Genomic DNA, 16,154 nt, shown 5'->3' with positions numbered 1-16,154 from the left:
TTCGCAGAGAAACAAGACAAAAGACTGGGTGAACGTTATGTATTAAACACCTTTCAGACTTCTTTTATGCTGGGTAAGTTCGTAACAGAACCTTTCTCTAGTAAAATGAAATGCTTTTCAGGTGTTACATTTTAGAAAATTTTACAATAAAAAGCTACTTGTGCCAAAATTTATTCACAAGGCAATTTTGTTAGAGTTTGGAATTGTTAAAGTTCATGCTTTTCAATTAGCCTTTCTGACTCATGGAGCATTTAACTCAGTAACTGTTTTATATTCATCACTGTTCAATAATACACATAGCCAATGACAGTACCTCCTATGTTGATAAAATCCATCTTGGGAAAACTTAACTGTTTTTAAATGTTTTGCGGCACAGACAATGCTATATGCTTGCTGAACTCGTTTCGTTTTCCTCTGAGCTCACAGGAGGGCCACACTTCTCAGTCTGCATTGCAGTTCCGTTGGGACCAGGACCCTGAGTTCTGGGCTAAAGGCTGTGGGCAGAAATGTCGTTTGCCACCTCCAGACACATCCTAACACCTCTTGCATGATACCGTGTGCTGTTTATTCTCCTTCCATTATGTCTTTGGTGCCCATGGATGGAAGAGGGCAGCATTAAATTCAGCGCTAAGAGTGTGGCACAGTGCCCACCTTCCTTAAGCAGGTTATATAAGGCAGTATATATAAAGAAACACAGAACGTATGTTCTGAATCACTTTGTGGAGCAGAGATGCCCCCCATTCTTTCAGCAAATCAGGCTGGACTCTGACGAGAGCAAGCAGAAATCTATTGTGCTAAACCCCAGAGTTGTTAAAAGAGTTGCATTACCCTGGAGAGCTGATTCACTTTGACTAACACATTTTGTTAATAGGGCCCCCCCAGTGGTCAGAGGGTTTCAACCCTCTAATCTCAGGACTCCACAAGGAGGGAAGGTCTGGAAGGGGTGTGTTTGCCTGCCCCTTGGGCCAGGAAAGAGAAATGAGAAATCCTGCAGTCTGCATGCCCATGGCGGGATCTCATGATTGCTGCCCTGTTTCATCCCATCCCTCCTGCACACCAGGTTCTTCCTGAGACATGGGCTGCCTTCTGGCGCGGGCTGCAGGCCTGCACGAAACTAGGATGCAGCAAAACTGGGCTCCGGGAGACGCAAGGGCAGCAGGATCCCACGCTGTGAGTCTCCTACAACTTTCTCTGAACTTCCACTTTTACCATCAGCTTTAGTATGAGGCTGTTTATTGCATAAACTCTTTCTGAGAAGATGGACACTATGCCACATTCTTAAAAAATTTTCTATGAAAAAGAATCTGACTTGTCATACATTTAAAATAAATTCCTAGATGTCATTTTCACATGTGTACCTAAAATGCCAAGGAATGACTCTAATAGGTTTGAAATGTTATGAGTCAACCCCAAACGGTTTAGGTTTGTGGTAAGCAATGCCACAAACTGGCAACTCCTGAATGCAAAAGGGTAGGAAGGTTGGAATCCTTCCAAACGGCTTAGTCTCAACAGACTGTTTACAATACAAGCATTAACTTACACAGAATCCTGGAACCACGCGTAGAAACCTTATACCTAAGGTGATCATCAGGCCAAAGACTATGAGTACCTCCCCTGCACTGACTGCTACTGAGCCGCCGAGATGTTTCTGTCCACAGGGCTCTGCAGTGAACCACCGTGAATCCCGTAAGTCAGATGTCAGTAATCCTGAATCTTAAATCTATCAGACTGTATAGCCGTCTGTGAGACCTTCATAAAACATGAAAGTCGTCTGGGGAAATTGCTACTCTGGAACATTGAAAGCAACGATCAGTCTAAAGCATATGGAACCATAATACCAAACGTTCTCAAGGTTTAAATAAGCGGTGGGTTCTGATGTTCAAGTTAAATGAATTTAATCAAAATTCTACAGTGTAAGTCTATGTGCGCAATACTGCATGTCATAATAAAAACAGCTGCCAGTTACTCGTTACTGCTCATTTTATACATTTTCCTTTACTCTTCAGAACATCCCTACAATGCGGGTGCAATTATTTTCATTTTACAGAAAAAGAAATGAAGCCTTGGCCACACAGCTAGGAAGCAGCCTATCTTCAGACTCCTCCCAGCGGGGCCATAAGCCAGCAGGCGCCTAATCCTGTTGTGTGATTGCGCCAGCGCTCACGTCTTCCTTCGGTGGTTAGCCCTCGCCTCCGCTCTCTCTCCTCTGGTTTACGAATCATCGTGGGGAAAACTCTCCAATTCATACGTCACTGTCTTATTACTTACAGAAATTAACTTTGTGCTTCCCTTGGAAATTGCCTTCCTTCCAACTTGTGGTATGAAATGGGTTGTTTAATAGGAAACAGTTTTGGGGACAGGAATTACCCAAACATTGTTATCAGCAATGCTGCTTTTTAAAAGGTGGGCTCGGGGAGAGAGTTACATTTCTACAACGAAACACTAGAGGGCGCCAAAACCTAGGTTTTCCAAATTAGTTATTAAACCAGTCAGGATTTGGGCCATATAACATACTACATACGTGGTTATTTACGTAGTTTCTTTAGAACACCTCATATGTACATTTTTAAAGGGGACGCATCAAGGGTAAACTCAGTACTTTTTTCATGTTCATATTCATATTTATTTAAAATGAATGCATTATTATTGAAATGCACATACATACACACCAGATATACTTAATCATCTTCCTCATGAAATTATTTCCCAGCTTGCCTTTGGAGTGGCCTGCATTATGGGGCCCAAGCTCTCCTGATGGGACTTCCTTTCTCCACTGACCCGGTCCTGTCCCTCCCATCTGTCTCCACACCCAGACAGACACAGGTTAATGTTGGGAGACGGGGCTGCCTGGGAAATGAGCTGACCAGGATATTTTTTCCAAACATGCCACTAAACTCCTGCATCAATAAAGTAGTAATCTCTGGCTTCATTTTTTTCTAATGTATAAAATGAAGGTTTTGGCCCTGGCTGGCGTAGCTCAGTGGATTGAGCATGGGCTGCAAAACAAAGCATCGCAGTTTCGATTCCCAGTCAGGGCACATGCCTGGGTTGCAGGCCACGGCCCCCAGCAACCGCACATTGATGTTCCTCCCTTCCCTCTCTAAAATAAATAATAAAAATCTTTTTAAAAAATTAAGGTTTGGGGTTATATTGGTGGTTCCGAATTTTGGCTGCACATTAGAGTTACTTTATAAGGTTTCAGAAATGCCTGTGACCCACCTCAGACTAATCAAATCAGAATTTGGGGGGTGGTAGGTGGTGGGAACAAGTTACCCATCGAATGTAAAAGCTCTCGCAGTCACTCTCATCTGCAGCGGAGGCTGACAGCGAGGGACTCAGCCAGCTCGTCTGCGTGTGCTGGTCTGGGCGCTGCCAGTGCTCCCAGGCTCTGTCCCCACTGGCCTGGTACCGACTTTCGGACACTCAGCCTACAAAGGCCGAGGTCTCCCACATCTTTACTGTTCTCGAGGCATAATTGTCGCACTTTCAAATTCACCCCTAGAAATAGTGCTTTTTTTCTCATTTAACGATGCAATAGGAGAAGCCTGCAAGGCCAGGTGAGTGGCAGAGGTGTTCGACTCCTCTCTCCACTCCGTGTTGTGGAGATGAGGCCTGGGTCATATGCCGGACTCCTACGAGCTCACCCTCGTCAAGGCTGTTAATTACAGGGGAGACGTCACCTGAGGGATGCCAGTGCTGACTGTCCTCCTTTGGGCAGGCTGACTTTGAAAACCTATGAGTGAAGTATGTACATTTGCTATGTGAATTAACACTGGCATAGTCTGAATATAGAACAAATTGGATATCAGGTTTCAACACATCTGCTTAAACAGCAGCAGGCAGCATTTTTGTCTACAATAACAGCACATGTTCTGCTACAAGAAGTGATCCCAGCTATCAACGGCCTCACGCGTCCATTGTGCCTAGACTCCAGTTAAAGGTGTTAACTTTGCTCTCCACTTATGCTTATATGCATCTCCACCCAAAATAAAACTTAAATGTGATCTGTAGCATTTACACTTCACCCTGAATAAACGTTTAATTTTCCCTACAGAGATGAGCCCTCTCGTTCTGTATGAGAAGAAACTGACAACAGGTACAACATAATAGATTCATTCTATAAGCCATATGGTAACGCCAGGGCAGAAAGATTAGGTTCACTTTCTAAAGAGCTAACATCTTGCCCTGGCTGGTGTGGCTCAGTGGATTGAGCACCAGCATGTAAACCAAAGGATTGCTGGTTCAATTCCCAGTCTAGGGCACATCCTTGGGTTGAGGGCCAGGTCCCCAGTAGGGGGCATGCGAGAGGCAACCACACATTGATGTTTCTCTCCCTCTCTTTCTCCTTCCCTTCCCTTCTCTCTGAAAATAAATAAGTAGAATCTTTTTTAAAAAAAAGAGCTAGCATCTTCACCTTAGAATGGATCAAAATTATTGTGTTATGAACAGGTACAGTCTCTCCATAAAGTATCCATACAGAAACCGTTGTTCCCCCACCACTGAGGTGGAAAGGACCGACAACTCAGATCCACAAACACAACTATATTCTGCACTTTAAATGGAACAGACTCCACACGATGTCCACTCTATCTATGCTCAAACCGGTTTCTTCAAACCAGTTTCAGTATTTTTCTATCAATCTACTGTTAGCAGGATTTTAGGAAAACTGTGTTGTTGAGTCAAGATTTTAAGTTTTGATGAAGATAATTCAATTACTATAGCCCTTCTATATCTGCATATAAAATATCATGGTTCAAGGTTTACCTTGGTAAGCATTTAAATACCTCCTGCTCTATAAGAAATGGGATTTAATATGCTATGCTTTCTGATGACTTAGTTCAAAACACCTTACCTGTCCAAAGTGTCATCAGATCTGTACCGACTAAGTGTGGCTTTTAGCTCATTTCTCTCATTCGTGTTCCTGTAGCAAAGGTAATTAGAGACAGATAAAATAAATTAACAAAAAAATAGTTCATAAAACCTGTCATGCATTTGGCAAAATTTTGGTCTGTTCAGTAGGAGAAGCATATATTACCAAGAAAAGACAGATTTGAAGTATCCAAATATTCCAAAGTTTGTAGTTTGAAAGACTAAATTATAGCAAACCCAATTCATCATGCTAATAAAGAAGTTGTTCTCTAAGTCCACTATTTCTAACTAGAGTGTAACCTACTGCAATTGAGGAAACAACACAACATGAAGATGGGTGGTAACTAATACACATCTTGTCAGTGGTGTTGATTTTTATTTTATTTTAGTATTTTATTTTTTAGGGGAGAATGAGAACACAGCCCCCCACTACCACAAATTATGCAATCAAGTTTCCCACGTTTGGGGACATCACAGGGGTCAGCACATCTGGAGTGCAATGGATACGCCTCGCCCCGGGAAAACCACCTTCGTGATCATGGCATCTCCCCTGCCAGGGAAGTATTGGTGTTGATTTTTACACACGAGGAGCTCCAGTCCCTTACAAGCAACTACATTTTATTTGCAGGGTTTTGGCAGCCCAACAGGCTAAATACAAATGGTTTTAGTTTAAAGTTCAGCACTGTGGACAGAGTTGAAAGATAACGTGCTGGCAGAAGAGAGGGAGGGACAGGAAAGAAAGGAAAAGAGAGAAACAGGAAAAGTGGAAAGAAATGAAAAGAAGAAAGTGGGAGAAGAGAGAACAGATGGATGTTGGAAGGAGAGGAGAAGGGAGGAGAGACAGGGAGAAGCAGGGAGAGGAGAGACAGGAGGCAGAGAGAGATGAGGAAGACGTAAAAAAGGGAGAGGGAGGAAAAGAAAATAAGGTAAGAGAGGACAGAAGGCTCAATAGTAGGAATTGTGATCATGAAAGCAGTGGAAATGTCTCCATCAGAATGATCAATCAGCAACACACACACACACACACACACACACATGACCTGTTTAATATCTTATATAACCCTGTGACATGGGGAAAGCAAGCTCATTGGGGAATTAAACCATGATTTACTGTGTTTGTACATCAGAGCAAACACAGATCAAAGGCATCTAATCAGTAAGAAGTCCCCAAATAGCATATTTAAGATTTAATTTTAACTTGACGTCATATATTTTGATGAAGCCAATATTGGGAGGTAAGCAGTATAAGATGCACAGTGCTGACGACTATGAGAAAATTAAAAGAGAATTGCAGACCCAGCACACACACAGAGCTGGAGGGACACACTAGGCACCTCCCTGCACCCACAGGCACAGCGGGGTCAGTGTCGTAAAGGAGGCTGGAGGAAAGCGTTGTACAGGGAAGTTCTAGGCTGAGGAAGCTCACTCCCAGAGGTGGGAACCAGAGAAGGCTGAACGACTGCAGTGCACTTGGAGCTGGGCCCCAGAGGGTTCCTAAATGTGGGTGCAGTGAAACAGAGTGAAGACAGCAGTGTCGTTAAGAGAGAAGGAAGGGAAAATGCCTAACAGAGTAAATCCCACTGCAGTGTGTCCCTGGGTGTGATGCCTGAGTGCAAACAGGCGCTGCAGGGCCCCCCCCCCCCACTCACGCCCCTCCACAAAGCAGCCCCTTCTGAGACAATCACTTTTGGTCTCATCAGCTGGCTTTCACCTTCCTGGCACCTACCACAGCAGAGCTTACTATACTGTGTTTCTTTCATTTCAGTCTCCCCTTCCTCCTCCTTTCACTGGGATGAGAGTTCTAGGACTGCAGGGATGTTGTTTGGCTCCCAGGCCTTACCATAGCATCTGGCTCACAGGAGGCACCTGTGCAGGTATCATGTGTTCTTATTTGACATGTTTTAACGATCTGGCAGAGAAGCTCACAGTGAAATTGCCTAGTTTGTGGTAAGATGAAGCTTGTTATCTAGGGCAACAAGGATGTCTCATTTTCTTTTTCCTTTACTTTCAGTCTCTGTTCACGACGAGCTCTCTGCACACATTGTCACTTCTGCAGGGAGTGTTTCTTTCCACACCCCACACCCACCAGCTGCCTTTCCCTACCTGGATGTCTCTCCTCCTCCCCCTCCAAGCAGCAGGACCCACAGGAATGAACACTTCCTGTATTCAGGTGGAGAGAGTCCCTCCCTCCCTCCCTCCCTCCCTCTGTGCCCGCTGCTGCAAGAGCACTTTCCATGGTAAATTTTATTTAGCCTTGTGGCTTATGGCTCCATACTTTTCGTGAACATCAGAGTTCCTGAAGGTGCTGGGTGGTGTCTTACACATCTTTGTATTCTCAGCACCTGGCACAATGTCGGCACATAGTAGGTGCTTCAAAGTGGTATTAGGTAAACACCAAAGTGGATACATCCTCTGCAAGAGGGCCAAAAAGTGTCAAGTGGGCTTCCATCTGAGCAAGCGCAAGGGAGAAAAAATAACCTGCACTACCATTTTCAGAAAATGTAGTTTGAGAAACAGTAGTTGTAGGTCAAGGGGAAAATGTCTTGGGCTTAAAATGTTTTGTTATTAAAGATAAAAGCTTCACGAGCTGCTTTAGCCAAAATGCTGTCCACCAACAGCAAGGTTTTGGGAAACTGATGTAGTTTAACATATAAAATAAGCACAGGAGGCATTAAGCTCCTGTTAACTTAAAACACACTGAGAATATGAAGCTTAGTTTTCCCGGTCACAATGAAAAACAAGTATGTTTGCTCTTAGTCCCATAGAAAGGCCAGTAAAATAGAGGCTGCACTCAGAGGATCAGAGTCTCTTTGTTTGGTGACAGGGGGGCCAACTGAGAACCAGACTGTGGTCTTCATAGCCGTGAAGACCCCGGAGAGGGCACCGGGAGAGTCTGCAGAGTCCCGGAGCAGCCGTTCGAACAGGTGGACTGAGGCTGGGAATCAAAAGACCAGATACTCTGTGTAGAAGGCTGCAAGCTCAGGGCCCTTACAACAGGTCAGGATTATGAGTTCAGAGAAGTTCACAAATACGAGTTTCCAAAACAGACATATTCAGGGTGCCTACTTCACTTTTTGAACACCACACCACAGAAAACAATCACACTCCTTTTCTAGGTACTTTTCGGTGACACGCAGGCTACCGGGCCAGACAAAACTTGTGTCTGATAAGTAATTGGGTTCCTTGTGATGGGTGTGGTCTTGTGTGTGTGTGAGTGTAAACGTGTTTTAATAAGAACATGATGTATTTATTTGAGCAATCTTAGATTATTTAAATCATTATGATTACTAGTTTTGTCTGAATTTTCCTACTAATTTGTGCTTGTCAGCCTATTTCCCACTGAGTATCACTTACTGACTTTCTGCAAGCCTTCAAGTTTCTAAAAAGAGTTGTACTATCCCAGGAAGTAGTGAACTCTGGGGCTGGTCTGTCTATATTTTAGAGTTCCTTTCCCTAAGGCTCAGAGATATCTTATCAGGTCATGTCTCAGTGGGAGTCCTTTCCCTTTCCCGTCAGGACTAGGGAATTGGTTATTCTGCTGTGTAGTTAGGGCAGCACGGGGCTGGAGCAGCACAGAGCGTGCCCTGTGGGAACCCCTGGTGATATCACCCAGGAGCCTTCACGTGCCCAGGGTGTCAGGGCAAGCCCGAGGGCAGCCACAACTATGCGGCCTGTCTTGAACAAGTCTTCTCAAAAATGATGCCTTTGTGTTTCTGCTAATGATGTAGCTCATCTGAAACACTCACCTGTCCAAAGCATCCTGGGAGTTATGTCGGTTGAGCACCACCCTACCATAATTTTCATCTCTGCAGAGAAAGAACAGAATTAAGTCACATGGAAAGTAGCCACAGTGTTTAGTAAGCACCAAATAAGGGAGACATGAAACAGCTCACAACTTTTGGCAAGGTTAATTCATTTTACTTCAGGCATAAAAACATATCTATGCATTTATTTTAACCAGTCACCACTTGAAAGAGCATGGTGAAAAGAAACAAGTTTGTCCGTACAAATGATCATCATTCTAATTTACTGCATGAGATTTCCAAGTGATTCAACAATGGAGTAAGTGTCTGTTGTTCTGTGCTGACTTTCCATCCGAGTGTGGGAGCACAAGGCCATCTACTTTGTATCTATTAGGAGAGTCATTTTTTTTCTGCAGGAAGGCAAAAGTTTTCTATAATAGCATTCTAAGTTTAATGAAGCCCATTATGTCTGGGCATCTTCATTTTATGGACTTGACCGTTTTCCTTGACGAGAGGAGGAAAATAATTGCCAATAGCTGTGGTTAAAGAGGTTGATTATTCATAGGAGACTTAGCTTGTTTTTGAACTACGAGAATATACACTTTGCTCTGTGTGGCCTTTAAAATAACCCTATGAATCAGGCAGGGAAGACACTGTCACACCCAATTCACAGGCACGGAAAGCGACTTTGTGGCTTTCCTAGGGCAAAAAGGTGAGCAAGTGGCAGTGGTGGGTCTAGGATCCATATCAATTTCTTCCAAGCCTTTGCGTTTCCTGTCGGTCAACCCTGCAAAAGACCTTCAGGCTGAAAACCCCACAGCCATGTCCTTCCTCCTTTCTACAGCAGGACGGAAAGTACAGGCGATGGGAGGAAATGTCAAAACATGTAGTGGAGCCTTTGGCCTTCAGCCAAGGCAGAGAGTGAGCGCCTGAACCTCTTTCATGTCAACCTCATCGAACCTGAAATACCACATTTCTCCTGGTTCTCCTCCACTCCTGTTACTCAACACTCTGAAACCATGTAGCATAAAGCTATAAAAAGCTATAAGTAGACAATTAAAAAGAAGGGTTAGTGAAACAGCTCCAGCAAATATACACCCTCAAAAATCCCAAGAGGACTTTTCTATCTCCCTTGGTATCCCTCCCTAAACTTATGAGAGCGTAGCAGCCATGGGACATGTCTTCACCTGAAGAAAAGTTATAACACGTAGCCCAGAACTGAGCTGGTGGGAGTAGGGGAGGCGGCGGAGCCAAACTCCCCTTCATCAGCAGCTGTTATACCATCCACGCTGGCTTCCCTGGGTCTTTTTAAGGAGGCATGCCAGGCATAAAACCACCATTCCTGCCAACTGTAATTTGTCTTAGACATCTCTATCTTTACCCATCTGTGCAAATATTTGCAACCCAAAATTGATGTTCTATATTTGACATCACTCTGCCACTATGAAAACGCAGAAATGCCACATCAGGCTCTGACAGAAGTAAGAAGTGTTGCTTCACAGAAGGAAATAATTGTTGTCCGAGAGTGTTAACTCTGAAAGTGTGAGTCCCCAAACACCCCCAACAGTCCCTTAAAATAATATTTAATAACAGAAATCAATAGCCATTTTTACGTAACAGTTACAAGTACACTTCTTGGATAACCACCCATAGACAGTTTGGCAGTAAATTTAAGGTAAGTATCTTATGAGGTGAAGTTTCCAAACTTCAGTGTTGCTGACATTATGGATTTGACCATTTTTAGTTCTGGGAAGTGCCCTGTGAATTGTAGGACATTTAGCAGCAACACCGGCATCTACCCTCCGGATGTCAACTGAAAACGTTTCTTGTGTCCTTGCCAAACATCCCCGAGGGGTGAAGTTTCCCTGACCGGAGTGAAAACCATTGGTAGCATGAAGGACAAGGATCACATTAACATCTCTACTCCACCACCTAACAGCTGTGTGTCACTGGACAAGCCACTCAACTTCTCCGAGCCTCAGATTTCCCATCTGTGTAACGAGGATATAATGCCCACTTGTGTGATTGCCGTGAGATCTAGTAATGCTCGATGTGTAAAGTTCCCAGTATCAAGCCTAACACAAAAGAGGGAATCAGAACATGTGTGCGTGTGTATGTACAGAATTTATAACGAATGGACATCTGGGCTGGACGAACATCTGCTGTGAATCTATGTGTGCAAAAAGGCGACATGGTCATAGCTCTAAAATCATAGTTGAAATAATGCTCAAAGCAGATGAAACTTTCTCAATGTTGAGCCTTTCCCCTGCAAAGTAATACCATATTTACTACTACCTGCAGGTATATGGCTAGTTGGGGCTAAAATAAGTTAAGAATTTATTGATTTCACTTGTGCATAAATTTTATTTTAAATTATTTTAAATCATTATTACATTTTTAAATGTACAATCATACAGACTGTGTTTGACACAACCGACATGACCACCGTGCGGCGGGAAGCCCCCCCTACCACAAGGTCTGTTCAGTTACAGCCACGAGACTCTGCTTTCTCTCACCGATGACTCCTGTTCTCTGGTATGTGGATATTAGAAATGGTGGCGATATTCTTGAAAATCTGATGTTACCAATTTATGCTTAATAAACCTTACCAAAAGTTAGGCCATGCGACATAGTGTTTTACAATGAAAGTATCCCGTTTTTAGATGGCCATTAGCCTCCCACACAGAGACTGGCTCTCTCTCTCCTCATCCACCCACTCCACCTTGTCTTACCTTTCTTCCTCAGGGCGGCTCTTTATCCAGCTGCTATCCTGTAAGAAAGTCCTTCTTTTGTTCACCTCCAGAAAGCCCTGCTGTCTCTGTGTGGTCCCGCGAGTAGTGCTCGTCATAGCTATCAACAGAAAAACGAAAACAGAGAGGGAGATGTAAAGGCATGGAGGTGAGTGTGGGTTTGTTAACTTGGAAATCTCAAAAGGCACATCTGATTGGCCAGCATCAATCTTCTAGGCTGGCAAGTCCAGTACTGTTTCAAAGTAGGATGCACCAGCAAGAAAAAACAAATCCCACACCCCATCATCAAAGATAACGTGCAGCTGCTCAGGTGCCAACTGAAACTGCCCATGCAGCTCAGGCGGCCCCACTGGCACCTGGGGACGTGGAACCCTGGGCCTGGGATAAACCAGGGCAGGGCTCGGTGGGAGGCCACCTTACCCAGAGAAGAAATATACCTCAGAAATACACACAGGACTATTCTAAAGGCACCTAGTAAAATGATAGTCAACCAGGCCTGGTGCTTTTGATTATAAATAACTTAATTCTTTGATCTCACAGGAGTCAGAAACATAAAAGGTCACACACAAAACAATTTTTGCTGATTTAATTGAAAAATGTTTGAATTGCAATTATGTAAGTAAAAGCTGTTGCAGCCTCACTTTTTTCTTCAGCCTAGCTTTAGCAATTACATTAGACTGTTGCTTCTAAGCATTCGATATCTATATAAAATAATTAGGACCTGTGAGTTATTTTCCCCAGATTTTTGAGTTTTCTGAGTAAGGGAAATATCATCTACATTGCCATTTCCTGTGGGAGACGTTTTTCTTAAGGCAAAATTGGACATACTGCCTTCCAGCACAGATCTAAAAGAAAAACGGGGGCAGGGGAAACATGACAATGACTCTAGCAATCTACAAGTGGCTCTTCCACTGCTGACAAGACACCTTTTTCAATGGCATTGGCGCAGTCACCGGATCTCATATCATGAGCACATGACATAAAGTGCCCCCTAAGGATCCGCGAGTTCATCTCTTCCGCTGTGTTTGTTCTGCAGATGAAGGAACTGAGGCCCAGAGTGTGTAGTGCCCCTGATGTTAGAGAACAAATAGTTGGCTGAATCAGGCCACCAGCTAACCCATTTATTCGATCGATAAACATGCACTGAATGCTTCTGACATGCCCGGCACTGAGCCAGGAGCTGGGGACAAGAGATGAGTAAGATAAGTGTCTGGTCGGGTCAATAAAAAGATGTGGAGCTGAGAGCACGTTTTGCAGAGTGCCCTGAGGAGGGTGTGGGGCTCCTCTGGGGAAGCCAGCAGGAACCCAGGCAGCTGGTGCGTGATCAGAAAGGAAGCAGCCAGAGGCATGGAAGTCACAGGTCTGGGAAACATGGATGATTATAGGTGACCACTGCTTGGGAAAGCCCAGAGTGTCAGCTCTCCACCACTTCTGAGCTGTGCAGGAGTGAAGACAGCCCGCAGTCCCGGTTTGTCTGGAACTGACTGGGTGCTGACTGGGTGTGCAGGGCTGAGTTACGACTCTGTGAATCCTAGGAGCTTTTGCAGTTCTCTTCCTTGTTTTTTTCTGTAACATGCATTTTTTAATTTCGACTGATAACACACTAGGACATACCAAATTTTTAGAAACTTCCTTTATATACACACACACTTAAAAGTTTTAATGTTGACTGTGTTAGTATAAAGACGAATAATAATCCAGGCTGGCTTCAGTATTATATATTCATTATTATTATATTCATTATTCATTTTTTCTTCTGCCAGTAAAATAAATTAATATTAGAACCTTTTTGTGGGCCCCTCATAGAATCATGGGCCCTAGGCATCGCCTTTCTATTTGATGGGCAATTCGGCCTCTGAGTTTCCCCTAATGTGAGACTTTCAGTTCTAAAACTGGAAAATACTTGGGCAACCAGAGGTGTCTGGTCACCCTAGGTGGGGTATTATGTTTCTGCAGAGTTCATCCGAGCAGGCAGGCTATGGAATGTTGGAGGGGGGTTAGACCTCATGTCAGAAGCAAGTTCAAGGTGCAGCTTTATCCCATCCAGGTTCTGTGCTGAGCATTTAGTCTCCCTGTCAGATGGGGCTCATGAAACCTGCCGTGGACTCCATGAGGGTTTTGTCATGAGCCAATGAATAATGTGCACAAAATCATTTTTTTCAACAATAAATGCTACTTGGACTTAAGGTACTATCATCAGACAGCTGTTTATAGGTAAAACTTGGGGTTCCTGAAAGCCTTCATCTCCTGACCTCTGATGCAAAAGTATCTCCTACAGTAAACTGTCATATGACCTGAAGTGGTAAAGATACATTCCTTTGGATCAAGGCATTGTTTTCCCCGGAATCCTTTATAGAATGTAAATTCCCCTGTAGTCCATGAGAAACGGAAGCTACTGATGCCCCGGACAGGTCCCCTTGACCAGTCTGGTGCTTCGTGGCTCTAAGTCCAGGCTGCACCTGCTCTGGGGAAGAGCCCTTAGCCACCACAACCTGTAGCAGATGACTGACTGACTCAGGATAAAAAAGGTCACTCTCCTGCCTCAAGGCAGAGCCAGTTCTGCAGGTGGTCTGTGCCCCAGAGTTCACCAAGGGGTCCGGCTGAGTTAGGCCAGCAGAGAGCGCAGCCCACTCAGCCCCCTTCCCTGCCTCCCCTTCTTGCTTCCCTTTCCCCCTTGTCCCAAGAGCACACTCCCAGTAAGTCACAGACACCCTCAGGCACTGCTTCTAAGGGACCCAACCTAAGACCAGCAACCAGTGTAGTCAGCCTAGGCTTTATCTTTACAGCGACCAGCAGCTGCTCACTATACCAAGGGCTGAGGGTTCAAAGGTCTTTCTGATGTTAGATCTGCATGTAAAGATGCTCTTTACTGACTGTGTCACCTTGGGTATGTTATATAGTTCAGCCCCCTGATGAAAGAGAGCTGTTTTGAAGATCAAATTAGGTGACATGTAAAGTGTCTAATTATTGCCCAATACACAGTAGGTGCTCAGTAAGTCTTAACTCCATTCCTCCACTGCCTCAGAAAGCCGAGAGCCAAGACAGAGGGGAGGTGTGGTTGGGTGTGCGGCACAGGGGTGTGGAGCAGCCTTGAATTTGGGTCCTGGGCAAGCAGGGAGCCTCTGGCTGTCTGCATTTGGAAGTTGCTAAAACTTTGGCAGAAAGAGAGGTAAAGAAGCATCTTATGACAAATTTCAGTCTCAACTACCTCTTCATTTTGCCTCAGTCCGGCCTTGCTTTTCTGAGTTCTTGGCTAATGTGTTCCCTGTTTCTAAACTGGGCTCTGATAAATTCTTTTCCTCTGAACAAGTGAAAGACCTGAAGGGCTTATAGTGGATAGAATTCGGCTTTGAGGTGGTCAAAATGCTGAATGTATATTTGATGATACATTTGCAGAGACAGCAAATTCAGCAGTGAGACACAGAGTAGAATAAAGGGAGAAAAGGCATTTTATTATTATCTGCTGATTTGTCCATCTCTCCCAAAGACTGAATTTCCTGTGGGTGAGGCCGAAGTCTTTCTCTCCTATATCCCCAGAGTAGGTGCTCCCTAGATGCTTGTTGTGGGCTGAACTGCATCACCCCCAAAATCCACACATTGTAGCCCTAAGCCTCAGTACCTTAGGATGTGACTGTATTTGGAGATAATGTCTTTAAAGACATTATCACTTTTAATGTCTTTAAAGTGATTAAGTTAAATGAGACCTTTAGGATGGGCCCTAATCCAGTCTGACTTGTATCCTAGTAAGAGGCAGACATTTGGACACACACAGAGATGCCAGAGGCGTGCGTGCACAAAGAAAGGGCCCTGCAAGGACACACAGAGAAGGTAGCCCTCTGCAAGCCAAGGAGAAAAAAAACCTGACAACACCTTGACCTTGGACTTCTAGTCTCCAAAACTGGGAGACTACAGATTTCTGTTGTTTAGGTCACCCAGTCTGAGGCTTTGTTATAGCAATCCTCTCACATGAACAGAGTAATTATGGGAAATGGCATGCAATCATTTTTATAGGAGCTAGGTTGTTCCAAGAACTTTGTGCCACACTGTCTCTGACCTATGCCCTTGTGTCTTCAATTGTCCTACTGCACAGGGCAATTGCTAATAATGTCCATATCCACGAGTTGAGCACCTGCTCTGAACAGTTTACCTCATAGACATTGCCTCTCAGTCTCAAATCAACTCTGCAAGACAGCTATCATTACCTTCTCCTCTCAGATGAAACAACTGAAGCTCAGAGGGAGTATCCAACATGGGAAGGGTTATAAGAAGCAGAATCTAGTTTCTAAACGAAAGCCAACTCCTTCTTCAGCAACCAGAAGTAATGCTCATCACGGATCTTTGCAAGTCCGGACTGGTCCCCTGGCATTAGAGTGAGAGAGGGAAGGTAGACAGCAGGCGCCATACACGGCTCCTTGTATGACTCCTGACAGCTCACTGTTTGGAAGGCCCGTGGTTTCTGCCTCCAGTGCCTGGAAGCAGGAGCGCCGGGGCAGCCTCCCAAGGCATCACTGCAGCAGACAAACCCGCACAGAGCAGCCTTCTCGTGTCCTCCCTGATACTCCCTTGTCACATGTCAACACAAAGACTTGTGCACCAACGGTCACAGCAGCATTATTTAAAATAGCCAAAAAATGAAAAGAGCCCAAATGCCCACCAAGGAAAGAATGGATACATAACATGTGTTATATCCCTACAATGGTATTATTACTTTGCAATAAAGACAAAGTACTGAAACATGTTACAACATGGATGAAACTTGAAACATGCTAAATGATGAAAGCCAGACGTAAAA

At 44.3% G+C, this 16,154-nt stretch overlaps 1 protein-coding gene and 1 non-coding gene across 2 annotated transcripts in view; both read right to left on the bottom strand.

The window, feature by feature from the left end:
* The window catches only part of SCEL (sciellin), a 101,117-nt gene that overhangs the window by 70,373 nt on the left and 14,590 nt on the right, over positions 1-16,154 (bottom strand). The window contains exons 2-4 of the mRNA XM_045839253.1: positions 11,345-11,462; positions 8,616-8,675; positions 4,853-4,921 (exon numbers count right to left, since the gene is read on the bottom strand). Of these exons, the coding sequence (XP_045695209.1) occupies positions 4,853-4,921; positions 8,616-8,675; positions 11,345-11,460 (245 nt within the window). The 5' untranslated portion in view covers positions 11,461-11,462. The remainder of the gene's footprint in view (positions 1-4,852; positions 4,922-8,615; positions 8,676-11,344; positions 11,463-16,154) is intronic.
* On the bottom strand, positions 5,271-5,434 carry LOC123818959. The gene has a single exon (XR_006785735.1). It is a non-coding gene; the product is annotated as a U1 spliceosomal RNA (small nuclear RNA).

The sequence above is a fragment of the Phyllostomus hastatus genome, unplaced genomic scaffold (genome assembly GCF_019186645.2).
Source record: "Phyllostomus hastatus isolate PE091 unplaced genomic scaffold, TTU_PhHast_1.1 phas_contig_29, whole genome shotgun sequence".
Lineage (NCBI taxonomy): Eukaryota > Metazoa > Chordata > Mammalia > Chiroptera > Phyllostomidae > Phyllostomus > Phyllostomus hastatus.
Note: the sequence above shows the minus strand (reverse complement) of the source record. Positions and strands in the feature narration are given on the sequence as shown.